Source organism: Euphorbia lathyris, chromosome 3, assembly GCF_963576675.1.
Source record: "Euphorbia lathyris chromosome 3, ddEupLath1.1, whole genome shotgun sequence".
Classification (NCBI taxonomy): domain Eukaryota; kingdom Viridiplantae; phylum Streptophyta; class Magnoliopsida; order Malpighiales; family Euphorbiaceae; genus Euphorbia; species Euphorbia lathyris.
The window spans coordinates 55,002,715-55,023,326 of record NC_088912.1 but is presented as its reverse complement, the minus strand read 5'-3'; the positions used below and the strand labels follow the sequence as shown (position 1 = coordinate 55,023,326).

General features: G+C 35.3%; 1 protein-coding gene across 3 annotated transcripts in view; it reads left to right on the top strand.

Moving 5' to 3' along the window:
* Positions 1-17,364, top strand: part of LOC136222149 (DExH-box ATP-dependent RNA helicase DExH3-like) — a 31,665-nt gene extending 14,301 nt beyond the window's left edge. For 2 of the 3 annotated variants that reach the window (XM_066009647.1, XM_066009649.1), the window contains exons 6-19: positions 4,459-4,647; positions 4,741-4,900; positions 4,980-5,110; positions 7,234-7,407; positions 7,473-7,745; positions 7,973-8,167; positions 10,599-10,802; positions 11,194-11,263; positions 11,384-11,532; positions 14,731-15,039; positions 15,424-15,483; positions 15,603-15,755; positions 15,894-16,004; positions 16,113-17,364. In XM_066009647.1, coding sequence (XP_065865719.1) covers positions 4,459-4,647; positions 4,741-4,900; positions 4,980-5,110; positions 7,234-7,407; positions 7,473-7,745; positions 7,973-8,167; positions 10,599-10,802; positions 11,194-11,263; positions 11,384-11,532; positions 14,731-15,039; positions 15,424-15,483; positions 15,603-15,755; positions 15,894-16,004; positions 16,113-16,583 — 2,649 coding nt within the window. In that variant the 3' untranslated portion in view covers positions 16,584-17,364. The remainder of the gene's footprint in view (positions 1-4,458; positions 4,648-4,740; positions 4,901-4,979; positions 5,111-7,233; positions 7,408-7,472; positions 7,746-7,972; positions 8,168-10,598; positions 10,803-11,193; positions 11,264-11,383; positions 11,533-14,730; positions 15,040-15,423; positions 15,484-15,602; positions 15,756-15,893; positions 16,005-16,112) is intronic. The other variant, XM_066009648.1, reaches the window with a different exon arrangement.
* Positions 17,365-20,612: the final 3,248 nt, after the last annotated feature.

Below are 20,612 nucleotides of genomic sequence, written 5' to 3'. Positions count from 1 at the left end.
AACCATTTCCAAAACAAAACCAACCTTCCCTTTACATAATAAAAACAAATAAATTGCAAAACACAAATGATTGAGCTTCAATCTTTACAGGCCCAATGATGCTAGAAACTGGTGGAGCTTTTAGCTTTTGACATCCTTGAGAGAAAATCCATAGCTAGAACAAACAACAAAGGGAAATAGGGTAATTTGTGTCGCTGACACGACTTGATTTCACGGTTTTATATGATGGTTCATGTTAGCCGACCCCGAATCATTTCGGGACTAAGGCTTTGTTGTTGTTGTTGTTGTTGTATAAAGAAATAAATAAAGAAGGAAAGAAGATTTGGATGTAACAAATATCACAAAGAACAACACAAAAAACGCTGCTCCATTTTGAAGAGTTGTAGAGAGATTTCGAATAGAGACTTTATTCTTGATGAAAAGTAGTTATTAGACTATTAGTTAGCTTAGAATTTTGTTGAACTTTAGTCTTTAGATTTAAATTTTTATTGTGTATTATGATTATGGAAGAGTTAGTAGTTAATTTTAAATTTATTTCATGCATTTTATGATTAAGATTATGGATTATTGGATATGATTTAGTATTTGATGATTTGTTGTATTTTAGAAAGGCTGAAAGCCCAAATTGGCCCCCAATTTATACCCTAAAAACCAATTAGGTCCCTAACCTTCTAAAATAGCCAATCAGACCTCTAACCTATGCTGACACCGCCAATTGAATCCCTCCTCTAATCTGCGACAAATGCTGTTAATGGGCCTTCTAACGCAATTCTATTATTTAAACATTTTTAGGGGCCTAGTAAAATTTAAAAATGAGTTTCTCAACCTCCACCAGTCTTCTTCCTTAATCTCACCAAACAGATTCTCATCTTCATACCTCATACTATCAAAGATCTTCAAATACCAAACTTTTCTTGGAAAAGAGTAGAGAAAGCAAACCCACCTTAACTTGATCATAGTTTTCTTTTTTCCCTCCTACATGCATAGTTTCTTGAGAGTGGAAGACAAATCAACTGCAACAACACTTAACTTCATTAAAATGAACTCATTGATATAATCTTCTCTACTTCTGGCAATAACAACTCTCTATGTTTAGTTCGTATTACCAAAAACTGTTATAGAATAAATCAGTGTGATAAATGTATAGCATGCTTGTTGACTATAGTCTTCTACAAGACATCTATAGGTGGCTAGTAGGGCTGATATGTTTCCTTGATTTAAGGAGTGATTTTAGGAAGGTCTTGTATATATATTTGTGCATTGCTCTTAAGTAAATTATATTCATGTAGGCTCTTAATCTACATGGTATCCCATGGACTTCTCTCTATTTTCATGGTCTATAACAAAAGCTAACTACTAAATACTTTCAACATTTTTGTAAAACACCTACAAATTCTGAATGAAGCCCAGTCTATAATAATTAATATTCAGAACAGAGAATTAAGCCATGAAAAATCAGACTATGAAAAGAAAATGGAGAAAACACACCTCAATAGATAGAATTTTTGACATAGCATCAGAATTTTCCTATATTAAGGATCTTTAGTACTTAATTCCTGATTCTGCAACTCTCAAACTAAGCTTCTATCTCCTATAATCTTCTAGGAGTACGATTTTCAGACCCGATTGAGTCATTTTCTCCGATTTTATCTCTTACATGGATTTTCATTGAGGGGTTCATTTTTAAGCTCATGGAATTGAATTCCAGAAGGATAAACAACAACCTTAGAACAATTAAACAACTCTTCGATTCTTCATTACACAAAACTCTGTCCAGTCATTCTACTTTCATCCAATTGATTTTTAGTTTTGGTGAACTGACAACCTCTCGAACAAAGCTCTGATGAAGTTTGCAACACAAACATCTTTAAACTCATCGTCTTCATCAAAAAGAATACCCTCTACTTTTGCCTCACTATTCATTAAAGCACCTTGCAGAACCTAAGCAATGTGAACAGAAGCACGAATCTGAACAATATTATTCCACAAACTATGCCTCTCTTCTCTGGTAGTAAAAGCATACACCACAATCCAATAAAAATGCTCCAACCCAAATTCAACCTTACAATGAATAAGCTGATCAAACTCATGAATAACAGAGATCTTCACAATCTCAGGATCATCGGCAATCAAATCCTACTGAAAGGAGCAAACCCATAATTGTGCACAAAGCTTTCTGTCAACAATTTAGGCTCATGTAATCTCAAAGCTTTCAAAACTTTATACAAGTTAGGCTCACAAAGTCTAGTTTCCAAGATCGCAATAGCCAGCAACAGTTTATAGCGAATGGATTTAGTTAATTCAATGTTTAATAGGGTCATTAAGACCCACAACATTCCAACTATTTATCATGAGCCTTATCCGGGGCTTTCCCTCACCTTCCTTCCACCTTTTCCATCTCCGAACACTCCTAACCTTGCTCCAATTTGATACCAGTAGAAGAAGCAGGAGTAGTCACAACAAAATTAATAACAAGAGGAAGGAACCTCATTTTCTTCCCCTTTACTATAGTCAACCTGTCATCGGAATTAGCAACCATAGGTTGAACCTCAAGCTTTGGAGAAGCCAAAACAACGTCCTCTTGAATCTCAACAGGCTTTGGAAAAGCCAAAACAACATCCTATTGAACCACAGTATCAACTACTTAGGTTTCTGTCTATAATTTACAGTAACATGGACAATTTCCTTACAAGTATCACCATACATAGGGCGCCATTCATATAAAACTTGTTGAGAGAAACACAAGCCCTTCTCATCCTCCAAAATAAAAAATCAGAAACTCACCACAAGCATTCATCTCAATTCAGATCCGAGCAAAACCTAATTTAGTTTTGGAGGCTGTACATCCATCACAGCATAAAGGAATACTTAACAGGCCAGCAATTCGACTTAGCAAGGTAACTGACCGAAATTCCCAAGGAAAATTGGGAAAGTGCACCAAAACATGGATTCTCTGCATTGGATCTATGTTCAAGTTGATGCAAGGATACACTTTTTAGGTAAAGGGACCAGAACTAAGAGTACGCAATTTGCCTTCCTTTGACTCAAACTTAAAGAGAAAAAGATTCTCTCTTACCTGATGAACAGAAATGAGGCCAAACTGCTTTCATTTGTGCAAAACAAAACTCTCAGATCTGAAAAGAATGAGGCAAAGACCCCAAAACACAACCAACCTGAGGAAATTTCCATCTGTAAGCTTCATCGACTGATTCTGCAGAATGAAACTTCCACCAGCTTAACATCATTCACAACAACTGGAGGAAAGAAAGGTAAAACATTCTTTCTCAGCTCTGATTTGGATTATTGGAAACCAAATTAGCCCAGCGATTTTGAACAATTCCGTCAAACTTGCCAGAGTTCTCCTCCCTTACAGTAACATTTCTATTCTCAGAACCTTCAAAATCAATCCTCAAAGCGGATGAAGGATCTGTTACAGGATCTACAACATCCAACTCCTTCAACACTCCTTTTTCAGAAGCACTACCAACAGAATTTGGTTGAACAACAATAGTAGCCTCAGAAACTGACCAAGAACCACCTACACTGTTATCTTCCAGCCCATCACAATCTTAGTGATCCAAGATATGAGATATCACCTTCCGAAGTTGAATCTTCAGCTGGTGTGAAGCAGAATTGACCTGATATTTCTGTCCTTTCTTCCTCATTGTGAGATGTTGTACACTAGCAAGCTATTGGCGCCAAGAGAAAAGAGGGAAAACGGTTTTATTATTTTTAGTTTAGACTGCTATTTTTTGTTTCACCTTAAGTTGCAGAATATTTGATCTTAAGTGTTATATCATTTGCATGGTCAAAAGAATTTCCAAGTGTCAGTAGTTCCCATTTCTAATCAATCATGACTACCATATCAAGCTAATCTCTTGTTGGCAAATCTTGATTCTCATATTTTGCCTTTTTTAACATGTTCAGAAGCATTTGAAAAGTCATTCAAATTGAGAAAGGGAAACCTTGTTGTTTTTGGTTGTTTCATTTTGGTTAATAAATCTTTCTGCTTGATTTGTAGATGTACATGTGCCAACTACTCCGCTCTTTAGTAGGGTGGGTTGTTCTGAACCATGATTCTGATTAGCGCATATGAACTTGTCAGATATTAATATGAAGCGAACCTTTAACTATCAACTTGGGCTTTTAGTTGAATTGGTTCCATGACATTGTATCAGAGCCTCTTTGATCAAGTGGTCAAGGGTTTGATTCCTGACAACCCCATTTGTTGATTAAATTGCATTACATGGTAATATGGGCCTATCTTGTGGATGCTTCAAGCCCAGAGGGCATTCACGTGTGGAGCTGTGTCAGATATTAATATGAAGTGGACCCTTAACTATCAGCTTGAGCTTTTAGTTGAATTAGTTCAATGACAGAACTGAACAAATATTGTAATTGCAAAGTGGTTTTAACCTACAGCTGATACTAGATATTAAAAACTGCTCTATGTCGCAGGTTGTTGTCGTCTCTGGTGAAACTGGTTGTGGTAAAACCACACAAATTCCTCAGTACATACTAGAATCTGAGATTGAAGCTGCTTGTGGAGCTGCATGTAGTATCATATGTACTCAACCTAGAAGAATATCAGCTATGGCTGTTTCTGAGAGGGTTGCTACTGAACGAGGGGAAAACCTGGGGGAATCTGTTAGTTTCTGCCTTCTACCTGATGACTCCTTTTCTGATTATTTGACTTTGTCAGTTGTGCTAATTTTCATTGTTTTATCTACTTTTTAAAAGGTTGGTTACAAAGTTCGGCTAGATGGAGTTAAAGGGAGGGAAACTCGCCTTCTTTTTTGTACCACTGGCATACTATTGAGGAGATTACTTGTTGACAGAAATCTGAATGGTGTAACTCATGTTATTGTTGACGAGATTCATGAACGGGGCATGAATGAAGGTGCAATTGATATTCATTTTGGTTGCTAATTGGTGAAAATTATGTCATTTGATATTTTACCAGCATTTTTATTTGCTAGATTTCCTTCTAATCGTCCTGAAAGAACTCCTTCCTCGCCGACCTGAGTTGAGGTTGATTCTGATGAGTGCAACTTTAAATGCTGAGCTATTCTCTTCCTACTTTGGTGGCGCTCCAGTGCTCCACATTCCAGTAAGTACTACATTTCTATTTGCTGTTCCATATAAAATTGTTTATATCAAGCCTGAGCCTGTTGCTGCCCTCTAATTTTCTAAATTTGGGCATTTTCTGCTGCAGCAATAACCAATTAGGTGATTTACATAGTAATTATTCTCATACAAGATTTACAACCACTACCTCTGTTACAGACCATGTGAATACACTGGAAACACATGGGATACCATATAGACTAAAACTATATGAATATGTTTCATTCAAGGATAATACACATATATATACACATTAAGGATACTACCTAGACACTACAGCCCATACCTAGACAGACCCATACCATGCTTACATTATTACACTCCCCCTCAAGCTGGAACATGGATTTTAATCATGCTCAGCTTGCTACAGATACATAATACATAGTCTTAAAGATAATATAACTCAAAACAAGAAACTTAAGATACTTGGGAATACAAAACATAATTCCGGACACGCAGCCTAGAAGAACAAATCAGATATGAGAGACGACAACGGAACATCAGGCTTCGTTGGAAAAGGACAAGCAAAACTCAGTTGAAGCAACACGCAAGAGGCTGCCAGCAATGCCATTGCACAAAAGGAGATTCACCGGAAAACTAACTGGACAAACAGGTCGGAAACAGAGAGACGAAGGCGGCGGAAGAGGAACGGTGACAATTCGGTGAGATGAACTGAGACTTGGAACCCTAGGTCCAAACAATCTGCTCACAAGGCAGACACTAATGCTGAAGAAAACAGCCCAAAAATACAAACCCAGAAATTATGCACACAAGGGCAGAAAATGAATCCAAACTAGGCTCTGATACCATGTTACAGACCATGTGAATACACTGGAAACACATGGGATACCATATAGACTAAAACTATATGAATATGTTTCATTCAAGGATAATACACATATATATACACATTAAGGATACTACCTAGACACTACAGCCCATACCTAGACAGACCCATACCTACCCATACCTACAAGACCCATACCATGCTTACATTATTACAACCTCCATTGTATAATAGTAGTTCTTTGTTGGCTTTTGCTAAAGCACAAAATGGTAATATACTAGTCTAAATATGTTTAATTACAGCACCAAAATAAAACTATGTAAACATGATTGCCATTTGACATCTGCATTCATTATGGTTCACATATGAAGATTGCATACTTGGTTAGAAACAAAACTCTCTATGCTTAGAAAGTTATCGTACAGTTTTACAAGCTCCCTTGAGAATTTGTTTTCTTCTAATACCGAGTTCCTTTCCGATTGTAAAATCTTATATTGGAACTATTGTTTCTTCTGTTTCACTTGTAGTACTTATCATTCATCATAAGTAAACCACATTCAAACTGCAAGAGAAAAGTTGTTATTTTTACCAGCCTCTTGCATTTTATGGTCCAGCTTTTATCATATCATACTAATTGAAGGAACCTGGAATTAGTAGTGTTAGAATTGCTTAAGCTTTCTTGTTATTTTTTTTTATAGGAAATACCAGCTCTTTGTTTAGAAGGTTCCTATTTAGAGATGAATTTTGTTCATAAACTTTTGACAATTTTTTTTTCTGTCATTGAATTGTTTCATTACCTTCAATTTAAACTCTTAAGTTTCCATGTAAGTTTTAATAATTTTATCAGCAATATTGACTAGATACAGTTAATTTTTGAAAAATCCATTTTTATCCCCTAAAATTTTTTATAATTATTTTCAGTATCTTTATTTTAATTTTGTCCTATTGAGCCTCTGTATACTAATATTTTTCTATTTAACCCTCCTATCAATTTTACATAAAGAACTTTTTGATCTAAACAATGCCATTAATTTTTCTCTTTTAGGCTTTCAAAAGTGAAAAGAAGTCGCACTGTGTTTTCAAATAATAGTTCAGGAACTTGATGAAATATATTTGAAGTACAAGGACTCAAAAGAATGATCATACAAAATTTAGGGGCCCCAGAGTAGGTGGTGCCCTTAATTTTTGTTGTTATTTTTGTGCTTTCTATTTTAACTGCTGTTGCATTTTGGTTTCGCCTTGATCTTTCCGTTGATAATTTTGTTTATTGATCTCAAAATAAAAATCTCTTGGGGTTGGGGTGGTTTTTCTATTTTCAGGGTTTTACGTATCCAGTCCGTGTACATTTTCTAGAAGATACTCTAGAAATGACTGGATACAGGTTGACGACGTATAACCAAATTGATGATTATGGTCAAGAAAAGGTCTGGAAAATGCAAAAACAAGCCCAAACTTTGAAAAAGAGGAAGAGCCAGATTGCTTCTGCTGTTGAGGTATGGAAGCTAGCACTAGTTATTGCATGATTTTGGGTCCCTCTCATCTGTTAACCTGTTGACAGGATGCGCTTGAAGCTGCCAACTTTAAAAACTACAGTTGGAAGACCCAGGAGTCTATATCCTCTTGGAATCCAGACTCAATTGGTTTTAACCTTATTGAACATGTGCTTTGTCACATAGTTAAGAAAGAGAGGCCTGGTGCTGTCTTGGTTTTTATGACTGGTTGGGATGACATTAATTCATTGAAGGATCAGCTGCAAGCTCATCATCTCTTGGGTGATCCTAGCAGAGTATTGCTACTTGCATGCCATGGTTCGATGGCCAGCTCCGAGCAGGTGATTTGCCTGTTTGATGATCTATTCATGTAAAATTGTGATAAAAACCAGACCTGAATTTTGCTGCATATGCTTCTTATTATTATTATTGTTATTATTTATTTATTTAGTATTTTAAGTTGCTTGGATTTCCTCATATTTCATGATTTACTTAACAGTATCCATATAATCCCACATTCATTCAAAATTTACATTTTCTTGATTTCCATTTCTGTATATTCATTCAGAGGCTAATATTTGATAAGCCACAAGATGGAGTTCGGAAAGTTGTTTTGGCTACTAACATGGCTGAGACTAGTATTACCATTCCAGATGCAGTCTTTGTGGTTGACTGTGGAAAGGCAAAAGAGACATCATATGATGCAATAAATAATACGCCTTGTTTGCTTCCATCATGGATCTCAAAGGCTTCAGCCCGGCAAGTAAGTCCTACTTTCATGAAATAGTTATCTTTGTTCGAGATAGATTAAAAAAATGAAATCTTTATAGTTATCTTTGTTCGAGATAGATTAAAAAAATGAAATCTTTTTAACCTGTTGCTGGGATTAGAAGTGAGATTAATAATGATTTTATAATCATTGAACATTGATTTTTTGATGCACATTTAACAGCTTTATATGCACCTAAAAAAAAAAAGAGATGGAATTTATGTGCTGGTTGTAGTGCAGGACACAGTCCCTGAATTCTAAAAAATACTGAAGATATTGGCATTATTAGTTCAGGGATTGATGAAAAAAAAAATCTAGACATAGTGGTGGGTTATATATTATTTTTTTTTATCGAAGTTTGAAGAAAAGTTATCATAATTATAAATCTTCACACTTAGCAATCAGTTGGTAACATACCTGATGTTTTAATAGTCTAATCACCCAGTATTAGATCACACCTCACAATCTGGTGAGGTGCAGATCCTGGATGAGTGGATGTCCTTTTTAGTATTTGTTAACTGATTATATAACATTACCTGCTTGGACATTTGTAAGCTCAAAAGTCAATTTAAATCTTGAGGATATTGGTCTTATGGAAAAAATTGTAATCTGATAAAGGTTGGGGCTCCTTTAAAGCTAAGCTAAATTTCCACGTGTTTTGCTGATGATAACTTATAAATTACAAGTGTCAAATGGATCTACAAACTATTTTCAAGACAATTTTTAATGCTTGGTTGTGCTGAAAATGAAGTAGAGACCTTTTTTGGCATTTTGAGTATAATGGAAAAAAGTGACCCTCTTAAACGTCTGTGAAATAACATTCAAATTTTTTGGTACATAATTGTTCTTTTGTAGTTGAATAGGTGATACAATCATATAAAAGAAAAGTTCTAATGGATATTTCTGTTTCTTTTCCTTTGTGGAGTCTCCTTCCATGATAGTGTAGAAGTTTAGAAATTGAATTATTTTTCGGCTTGATTAGAAAGCATTTTCCATTTACTAATTGATTTATACACTTAGCAAATGGTCTAGTAGAAATACTTTAAGTGAGACAAATGGAGCTTAGAAGTTTCAATGTTTTTCTTGACTGATAAACTAAAAAATAAGGCTGAAAATGAAAACAAAGATTCAAGAATTAAGCAAAAATATTCAGCCAGCCCTCTAAGCACTTTTAACTACAATAGTGTCTCTAATTCTTGAAGTCAATATCATGTATTCATGCTACTATTTTCTGAAAATAACCATTAACGCACAGCGTGGCACTAACTAATAAAACCTAATCAAGCCTTGATCTTAGCATCCCATGATTTGACATCGGATTTGTATCAAATCAGTGGTTGGGAATTTAAATCTGTTTTGCATGCGTTCTAAGTTCTAAGTTACATTCTTCTATCATTCCCTTTTGATTTCCTGCCATGCTGAATTTTTTCTATTTATGAAATACTATACATTTTGATGAATTTTGCTGGAAGCATTTGATCATATCTTCATGTTTTCCATCAGAATAGTGAGCTTAGGGACAATAGATTTTGTTTAATTTGAATAATTAGTGAATCATTTGAAGTCCAAATTTATTAACAAGTAATTTTCTTTCCTATTTGAAGTGCTTCCCCCCTAAAGTTGCCCTTTTCTCATAAACTTTCCTCCTTGGTGTATCACAAGACTTCCTTTCTTCTGAGTAATGTTTACTTGTATTTAGTAATGTGTCTGATTGTTTTATTGATGATAAAGGGGTTGTCTGGAGGGATTGGCTCATTTTTGTGAGTAGTTTTCCCTTGAAGTTAAGAATGTGCTTGTATGTCTGGTTGATTACTAATGATAGAGTGAGTGCCTTAAGAGATGGGCAAATGTTATGCTTTGCCAAACATTCACATGATATTTCTTGTCAAGCATCTTAAGAAATGAAACTGTTATGCATGCCGAAATTTGTTCAATATTTCCCATCAAGCACTTTGCATGCACTTAATGTTCACACAAAACAGCACTTTGCATCCACCTAATGTTCACACAACATATTTGCTTGCAATGGTGGATTTTCTCGTCAGAAATGAAAATTCTAACTGCAGTTGATAACAAAGTTGCAAGCATTAACTTTATATATTTTGGTCCATTACAGTTCAAGTGTGATTAAATATCTGCAGAATTCAGTTTTTTCTTATTTTAGTTTTTGTAAGATGTTATTGTTAAAACTTTGGATTTGTTATGTGCAGTGTTTTGTATGTTTATGTTTATTAATGTTTTAGTCATGCCTAGACTTGTAACCTAATAGCTTTGATGAAAAATACCATCTACGTTGAAGATGTCTGTTGCTTGTCAATTGAATTATGAACTTAATTGTTTCACGGGACTATTCATTTTAATTATTGCATTGAGAGTTCAGAATGGTTATGATAATGTCCTCCCCCCCTTGCTATTTGGTTTTCAGAGAAGAGGAAGGGCTGGTCGTGTTCAACCTGGCGAGTGTTATCATCTCTATCCCAGATACGTTTATGATGCATTTTCTGATTATCAACTACCAGAACTTTTAAGGACCCCATTGCAGTCTTTGTGCTTACAAATCAAAAGTCTCCAGCTTGGTAGTATTTTGGGATTTCTTTCTAGGGCATTGCAGCCTCCAGAACCTCTTTCGGTAAGTTACCGATGCTACTTTCTAAATTTTGTTGCAATGCTGTACTCTTATTATGAGGGTGATCGAGAGTGATATGAGTTTATTGGGGATTGAGGAAAATATGGTAGTGGATAGGAAAGAGTGGAGGGAGAGAATTTGTGTCGCTGACATGACTTGATTTCACGGTTTTATATGATGGTTCATGTTAGCCGACCCCGAATCATTTCGGGACTAAGGCTTTGTTGTTGTTGTTGTTGTTGTTGCTGTACTCTTATTATTATTATTTTTTGCTTTCTTGTTAGTTCCTCCTCAAATGCTTCAATTTTTTTTACAAGGCTATTTTGTGCTGATTTATTGCATCATTTACTTATACTTTTATATGTTCATTTTCTAATAGCATTTTGATTTGTAGGTTCAAAATGCTGTTGAATATTTGAAAGTGATAGGAGCTTTGGATGAGAATGAAAATCTTACAGTGCTAGGTGTGAAAGTTATGCTTTTTTTTTTCAATAACATTTTGTTCATATTTGATTTTGAGCTGTGTAAGACTATGAAACAGTTTGTGATTCTGAAAAGAATTTTAAGTAATCATGTTTATACAGGACGTCACTTGTCAGTGCTCCCAGTTGAGCCTAAGCTAGGGAAAATGCTCATATTAGGGGCCATTTTCAACTGTCTTGATCCAGTAATGACTGTTGTTGCTGGTCTTAGCGTCAGAGATCCTTTTATGATGCCATTTGACAAAAAGGATGTAAGTCAGCTATACCTGCCTTTAATGTTTAATTTCGTTTAAAATTCAATGACCACCAAATTACCAAATTTTAGTTAGCTTTCTGATAAATTAAATATATCCAAGACTTATATTATGAATCTACTACCAGCTATTGACTGTCTCAATTGGCTGGTATGGTAGTGATGATTACCTAAATTGAGTGTACTTGATGAATTTGCCTATTTTTAGAAAATCTGGATTTTATTCTTTTTATTTGTAAATATAATTTTATGTGAATTACTAAAACACCCCGCAAAAGCACACTAATATCAACCCAAAACAAATATACTAGTAAATGTGCAAATATGATTTGTTAGTTCTCAAGGACAAGACAACTGATTTGAAGACGGACTTATTCACAATCCAAAACGGCCACACATGGAGAATGTCAGTATGGAAGTAGAATCTGATATCCTATGAAAAAACGGATATGGGGCGGGTCTTGGAGTCCAGACCCATAACCTCATAAGCTGGAACTGCGGTGGGCTGGGCAACCCACGAACAGTTAGTGTTCTAAAAGATCTGGTGCAAGTCCACAGACCCATGTTAGTGTTTCTTATGGAGACAATGGTTAACTCAAAACCTATGATGCACGGAAACGGAAACGGGGAAACGGAATTTTTAAAAAACATAGGAAATGGAAACGTGTAAATATTAAAAATATAGGGGGCATATTTATAAATATTTAAAAATAAAATAAACATAATAATAATAATAAATTATAAAATAATGGTAGTCTTTAAAATTAAAATCTTTATATTAAAAGAATAAAAATAAATAAAGAGTACAGAACTTTAGCTTCATGGAAGAAAATAGAGTCCAACAACAAAATAAGAGCCCAACAAGAAGAAGAAACAAAAAAATGGTCTTCTAATTTTCGTCAACAAAATAAGAGCCCAACAACATTCCAGAAGCATCCATTTGAGCCTTCTTGGTCTTCTGATTTCTCAAGATTTGAAGGAGAAGAAGAAATCGCAGGAAACAGAGCAAACAAAAACAACAGATTTGAAGGAGAAGAAGAAATTGCAGAAATCGCTAGACTCAAATAAGAAGTTTGCATGTAAATAAGAAGAAGAAATCGCCAGAGTTGAAGAAGAAACCAGAGTTTCGATTAAGAATGGCAATAGGTACAAACGGTTTTATTTTAGACGCTGAATTGTTTCATATTCTGGAAACGCGTTTCAATTTTTCTGTAATTACAGAAACGTGCCTGGAAACGTTTCCGTTTCCGGGCGTTTCCGTTTCCCACATCTTGTGGAAACGTTGAAACGCTGGTCCAGGAACATTTCCGTGCTTCATAGCTCAAAACACATCTCAAAATTATGTAAACAGCTTGGTTTTGAGGTCATTTTGTCTTGTGTTAGTATCTTAAAAGAGCTAGGCAATTTCCTAGGCTGATCCCGGGCTGAGTGTTTTGTTTTGTTCTGTTTTTTTTCCTTTCTTTTCCTACCCAAAAAAAAAAAAGAGCTAGGCAATTGCTCAGTCTCTTATGTAAAACGTTCAGCGAATTCGGCCGCTCATCTCTTAGCTAAGGCGACCAATTCTCAGTTTGGTGTGTCCACACACCCTATCTCAATGTTGTTCTTTCTTCTCTATACTATATTTAGACCATAATCCTGAATTTCTGGAGTCTTTGAGCAATTTTTTTTGTTTGTTTGTTTTTTTGCTTGCTAATCTTAAATTAGAATGCAATAGTATGTCGGTAATTTCCAGCGCTGTTGGGTGAGATGGGATGTAATTTCCTGCTTTTATATCATGAGTTTTTCACTCAGCTTAGCTTTTAGTTTTATTTTCTTGGTCCAGATCCAACAAGTATTAGGCACTTACCTGTGGGTTTAAAGAGTTGCATATTTATTTTTTTTAGCGATAATTAGCAATTAGGGAAAATTTGCTACCATTTAACTTCTTAAACTAGAATGCAATTGTATGTTGGTAATTTTCAGCTCTGTTGGGTGAGTTGGGTGTAATTTCCTGCTTTTATAACATGAGTATTTCACTTTAGCTAGCATTTAGTTTTGTTTTCTTGGTCCTGGTCCAATAAATATTAGGCAATTACCTATGGTTTGTTGAGTATGGAATATCTGAGTTGCTAAGCTAAAGTGTGAATGACCTATGGGTTTGAACCACTGTTATTAGAATCATACGATTCAATTCAGTTCAGCTCTATTTCGAGCTGAATCTATAGGCGTATCTAAATTATAACAAAATCTTACGATTCACGGAATCGATCCGATTCAGCTCTATTTCGAGCCGGATCTTCATAACCGGTCATAAAAAACTTCAACAACACTAACTACTAAACTCACTGTCCACTTATGGGTTGTTATTACCAAGTTATCAACTCACACTAGTTCCATTCCATCATTATCAAGTTGACCACAAGGCAAAAAACAGAATCAGAATCTCAAACTCTCCATCTCCACTAAGTAATTAAACAGATCTGATTTATGAATTAGTTTTGTTAGAATTGCATCTGCATTAGATTTGAATATTAAGTACTTGGTTGATATAATTTCTTTTTTGAATTAACATTGCATTTCTAGACTAATATTTGATAATATTTCGAGTTCAAAATGGTAAATATTTTAATTTTTATAATATTATGAATTTGAACTGAATCTTACTATACGATTCACGATCTTGAAAATAAGGATTTCGATTCACGTGTCGAATCTCGATTTGACAACTATGGTTTGAACTTATATTGAGTAAGGAATATATGAGTTGCATATTTATTTTTTTAGGAAGAATTAACAATTAGGAAAAATTTGCTACTATTTAGCTTCTTTGGAGGTTTGATGCAATTTGAATATGATGCCTAAGAAATTCTAAGTTTGAATGCAGAATTTTTTTTCCATCAATGTGGTAGTTTCAATATAGTTGGAGTTAAAAAATGTCTTCAACTAAAAGTAACAGATTCCAGATTTCCGTCAATCTCTTGAATTAGGGTGAATGGGACTTCTAATCTGGTAGCAAATGGTGTATGTCGTGTTGGTTCTTTGACAAACTACACATTCATGTACTGCATCCATCGTGGAATTATGCGTTTTAGTTTTTCTGTTGATTTGATACCGTAGATTCCATTGCATGATGATTGTGAAACTCATCCTACATTTTCTGTTTATTAGAAATATTCTTGTTCCTATTAAATCTGATTGGATCTCAATGTTGTTATAGCTTGCAGAATCTGCAAAAGCCTACTTCTCTGCTCGTAATTTCAGTGATCATCTTGCCCTTGTCCGTGCCTATGATGGTTGGAGAGATGCTGAAAGAAAACAATCTGGTTATGAGTATTGTTGGAAAAATTTTCTTTCTGCACAAACCATGAAAGCCATTGATTCTCTTCGGAAGCAATTCTTTTTCTTGCTCAAGGATACTGGTCTCGTCAATCAGAAAACAGAGGAATGCAGTAAGTGGAGCTATGATGAGCATCTTGTTCGAGCTGTCATCTGTGCTGGCTTATTCCCTGGGATCTGTTCTGTTGTGGTATGACATGCTGCAATTGTATTGTGTTTATATCTATTTTCTATATTCTTTTTGTTGTAGATTTCAAGAGAAATACTTTCCTTTCTTCTCTTGCTCTTGCATCTCATTGCATCATTTTGATTTGTGTGTGTGATACTGTTTGCAAATGAAGATCCAATGAGCAAAAGAGTAATGAAAGAAGCCATTGGGCATAAGCCGAAGTAGTAAATGTATGGTCATGGTTAGTTATTTTGATTGTTTGTAGGAGGTTTGAATCATACTAATTAAAGGATTGGGGTAAAGTGAAAGTCAATAATTGTTGAACCACTAATGCAATGAGGTTGCAAACAAATTAGCATGATTTTGTCTTACAGAGTTGTGCATGTGGGCTGTTGTTCTATGCAGAATAAGGAGAAGTCCATAACATTAAAAACAATGGAGGATGGACAGGTGCTTCTTGGCTCGGTAAGTTTTCTATTTCTAGGTACTTATTTTCTTGCTATTCCTAAATGCCTGTTTTACTGGATGATAACACGCTATTTAAAATATTAATTCTCCACTCTTGATTTCTAATCATGGAACAGAATTCTGTTAATGCTGGAGTACCCAAAATTCCCTACCCATGGTTAGTTTTTAATGAAAAAATGAAAGTGAATTCTGTGTTTCTTCGGGATTCGACTGGGATATCAGATTCTGTGTTACTTTTATTTGGAGGAAACCTTTCAACAGGCGGATTAGTAAGTCTTCCAATTCAGTTGAGCTTGTCTATATCTTCTATAATTTATAATTGATACAAATGCTAAGAAAACTGACTTGTTTTTATTCACTCTTATTGTCCGGAATTTGTACTTGGGAATTTCAATGACTCTAAATAGAACGGACACCTAAAAATGTTGGGAGGATACTTGGAATTTTTTATGGAACCTACCTTGGCAGATACATATCAAAGCTTAAAGAGACAGCTTGAGGAACTTATTCAAAAGAAAGTGAGTTTTAACCTTTTGTCTTAATTATTCTATTACTTGATGAATAAGGCTCTTAACTTGTAAGCATGATGTGTTATATATATATATATATATATATACCTTTTACAGCTGCTGGACCCGAAGCTGGACATACAGTCTCACAGTGAACTCTTGATGGCAATAAGATTGCTTGTTTCAGAGGATAAATGTGAGGGTAAATTTGTCTTCGGTCGTCAGCTGCCACCATCCACGAAGAAGGCAACAAAAGTTGCCAACTCTGGCAATGAACTATCCGGTAATTCAAAAAACGAGCTGCAAACTGTACTTAGTAGGGCTGGACATGAAGCACCTATCTATAAGACGAGGCAATTGAAAAACAACCAGTTCCGTGCAACAGTGATCTTTAATGGTCTGGACTTTGTGGGGCAGCCTTGTAGTAGTAAGAAACTTGCAGAAAAGGACGTGGCTACAACAGCACTTCTGTGGTTGAAGGGTGAAGAGCATTCATTTTCTGGAGATTTTAATGGCCTTTCATTGCTTAAGAAGAGCAAGAGTAAAAATCAAAATAGAACTACAGTTAATGATGGTAGATCGAGATAACTTAATTTTTTCCGGACAAATAGGCCCTTGAAATTGTCAATTGGAAACTAGTTACATTCCGTTAATAAAAAGATGATATGCCTGTAACACATGCGCCAATAACATCAATAATCCTTTCTCTCAGTGTCTCGTCCTGAATTGACAAGGGGTGGATTTGGGCCAATTTGTCTGGAAGGGATTTTGTACTTGTGGCCATTATTATACGGACAAGGAAGATTCTTATGCTAATGTAGTTGAGCTTCAAGTGAAAACAAGGAAGAACACTGCTATATCCATTGGAACAAGGCAAACCTTCCAATAGTTGAGATCACTCAGAAAAATGAAGTCACATTTTATAAAATGGCTGCTCATTTTGGTATGTTCTGAAAGGTTCAATAACTGGAGGTCAGAGCAGCTGAGTTGGAACTGTTGCTGCATGTTTCATGTCAAAGATCTCATTGGTGGCATAGTCTCATTGAGACATAATAAGGTTAGTGTAAAACCCTTCTCATACATTGACTTGTCTATAAACAGTAGAAGTCATTAATTTAACAGTGAAGATTACTGAAACCTTTACGCTTGCACGCTTGCACTGTTGGCACGTGGGGATTCTAGAGAATGTAACTATAGAAATTATAATTTGTACAAGTTGATGATGCTTTTTTATTAATATGGTAGCAAAGAATACAAGACATGTTTCAAATGCAGATTTACTGTTAAAATTGATGATTATTATTGTAATATGCTCATACTTGTTGTTCCTTATTCTATCTATTAATGTTCAACAACCTTTTGTATTTAAGTTTCTTTCTTCAGAACCAATACAATTTCATCACCTCTTGGACTATGATTAGTGGTGTGTAATGGCTCGTAATTCATAATCCATGGATTACCAAACAGTCACCGATCTAGTGAGGATTCACTGATAGGGGTGCCCCAATGCCTATTTATACCTTTATCCTAAGAGTTTCATGCACAGGTTATGGAGTTTTTCCGGTAACCAGTGGGTGTTCAAGCTCCCTCTAGATCCGTCCTATTACCAAATATGTTGTGCGTGTTCCTTTTTTTTTTTTTGTTCCATAAGAAAGAGTAACAGAATCGCTTTCACCTGTTCTATGGCAAAATAATATTTATAGCATCTGCATTCTGTCAAATTTTGAAACTCTTTTTTTGGTCTTTTCAACTTCAATTTGGTGATATCTGATCTGACCATCAATTTTAAGTATTGTTAAAATTTTAACTCTTCATGGACGGATTAATGGCACGTGAATGGAATATTATATTTATGAAGCGTTTCAGTGGTAGTCTAATATCCACTGCAACCCTAATCCGCATAACAGTCGGCTAGAGCCTCCAGTATTCTTCAAATTGTGTTCCAGAAACTTGCCAATAAAAACTCCAATTTGGTGGCCAATAACCTCTGACATGCATCCTAAAGGTAATTCGTGGGCTTGGATCCACATAGGAACTATATTCAACTCAACAGCTGTAGGTAGCACTCCAGGTTTCCATTCTGCCAATACCAGTATTGTTTCCATTCTGCCAATACCAGTATTGTGTTATCAAAGGACCAGGGGCTCCCGTCTAATACTCTATCCATGTCCACTTGATGGAAACACTCAAAGGAGAAGAGATTATCATTAGCCTCCAGAATTGCTATTCCTATCTTTAGCATCCATATATCAGCCAATCGATTCTTCATGGAAATTTGGTGCTTATATGTTACCTTATCATAGCCGGCTAGTGGCTAGACGTTAATATTCCCGATAGCAGTGTATTTTTCTATACTGATATTGAATATGAGTGACATCTCTTTGCTGGATGTATGTTCGTGCAAGGTTGTTGGGCTACGGCGGGGATTAATTCTCTCGGTCTGGAGTGGGAATGGGTGGAGGAGTGGTTTTTAAATTTATGTGGATCAGTATCGTGTGAGGAAGCGAGCAGTGCAGCGGCTGTTCTTTGGACGATTTGGTCTGAACGAAATAACTCCCTGTGGAACGAAAAGACCAAATCACTGACAATAGCCATGGCAGAATTGCAGCGGTTCATGGCGGATTGGAGGGAGATTAGTTGCAGGTCGTATCTTGATCTGACAGAAGAATTATTGATACAATGGCGATTGGTTGGGACAGACCGAGAAGTGGTTTTGTGAAATATAATTCCGATGCATCTCTGTTCTCTACGTCAAAACATTATGGGGACGGGAGCTGTGGTGCGGAGTCATACATGTGAGTTCAACACTTGCCAAATAAGTCCCAATGCTCATATTCCCTTCATTGATTTTGATTTCCTCAGGAGGGTTGGTTTGGTTTAACATCTTGCGGGACTTGATCGACAGTTTAAACCTTACCGAAAGAGAGCTGCTAAATTGTTGGTTGTTCATACTGATGAGGCTAGAACTTCTAACCGGGGAAAAAAATACAATCTAAAGCGATGAGGAAGAGGATGATAATGATGTAGAAAGTGATGACAACTCGGAAGTAGCGGGCTAGAAACAAGTGTTGACACGGCCAGACCGTGTGGATGAAAATAATGCTTGTTTAATGCAAAAGGTCGATAAAATCGATCAAGATGTTGAAACTTTGAAGAAGGATTATGCTTCAACACGCCGAAAATTATTCTCATTTTTCCGGCGTAAAAACATTGAATTCACCTCATCTTCGCCCGGTTCACCGGCGGATTCTTAAGTACTACCTTTCTATAACTTCTTTTTATTTTTAGCTTTTCGCATGTTTTTATTTTGTTTTTCCCTCACACAATGCAAACATTGTCCAAATTAAGTGTAGGGGGCGTGTCATGCATTTTATTTTCTGTCAAGAAAAAAGAAAAAAGATGTTTCTCTTTACCGACATGTATCGGAGAAAATGAACGAAAAAATAAATCAAAAAAGTCGATCTCGGTACCCTTACTCTTTGTCATTTTACGTTATTATTATATTTTTCTATCTTTATTTTGAAGTTGAAGCTTATATGCGAATTTTGAAATATTTTCTTATATATGTTTCATAAACTTGCTTGGCTTGATTCCTTCTCAACTTTATTTTAAATGCAATTGGAGAAATAGGAAAACTAAAGCCATAATACATATTGATCATTAGTCAATAAATGATGAGGGTACTTGCATTTGAGAGAAAAACGAGTTGAGTGAAATATCCAATGAGACATAAAAAGGTGAGAACAAACAAGTAAAAAGTGAGCAATAAAAGAAAAATTTTCAATTTACAACACGAAAAACGAGTAAAAGAAAAGCAAATGCAAAAGAGAGAACAAACAAGCCGAAAAAGGTGAGTGTGGTATGGAACATAAAATGCACCACATGAGCAAAATAGAAATTAGAGTACCTAAAAATGCCTTGAGACGTTGATTAAACGTGCGTGCTAATCTTGTCCTGAAAGCTTCGCTTTGTGACCAAAAAGGAAAAACGAGTTGAATGACAATCATATTTTTCTACCTATTTCAATTTTTGCATATAAGTAATCCTATGAAATTTTTATCTCATATTTTCAATTTTTTTAGATAAAGATGAATTTGTATAATCGTAATTTAAAACGATCGAAGAGGAGAAAAATATCTTTGCTTGAGGACAAGCAAAAAGATAAGTGTAGGGGATTTGATAAGTCCAAAATTTACCTATTTTCGCATGAATTTTCACGTCCATATTCATGCATTTAGTTTATTTTTATAAATGATTTGGAAAGTTTTCACTTGTTTGTTTATGAATTTTTGAGCAGAAACAGGTTAAATACAGATAGAAGCTCACAATTTAGGAAATTCAGCATAAAACGAGCCCAAATAGCAAGGAACTGAAGAAGATGATTCAGGGAAAAACCCCTGTCATGATCGCAACACACCAGTCACAGACGTGACAAGTGAATTTTCCACCAAGAGATAAAAAGTCCATGTTGTTGGTCTATTGTAATGTGAAAATTAGTTCATAGGGGTGAGGTTGATGGAACTATTTAGGATTTAAAAATTTAGCCAAGTTAAGTTACTTCTCACAATTCAATAGCACAGTTTAGAGGATAAATATGAAGGGTTCAAAAGCAACTTT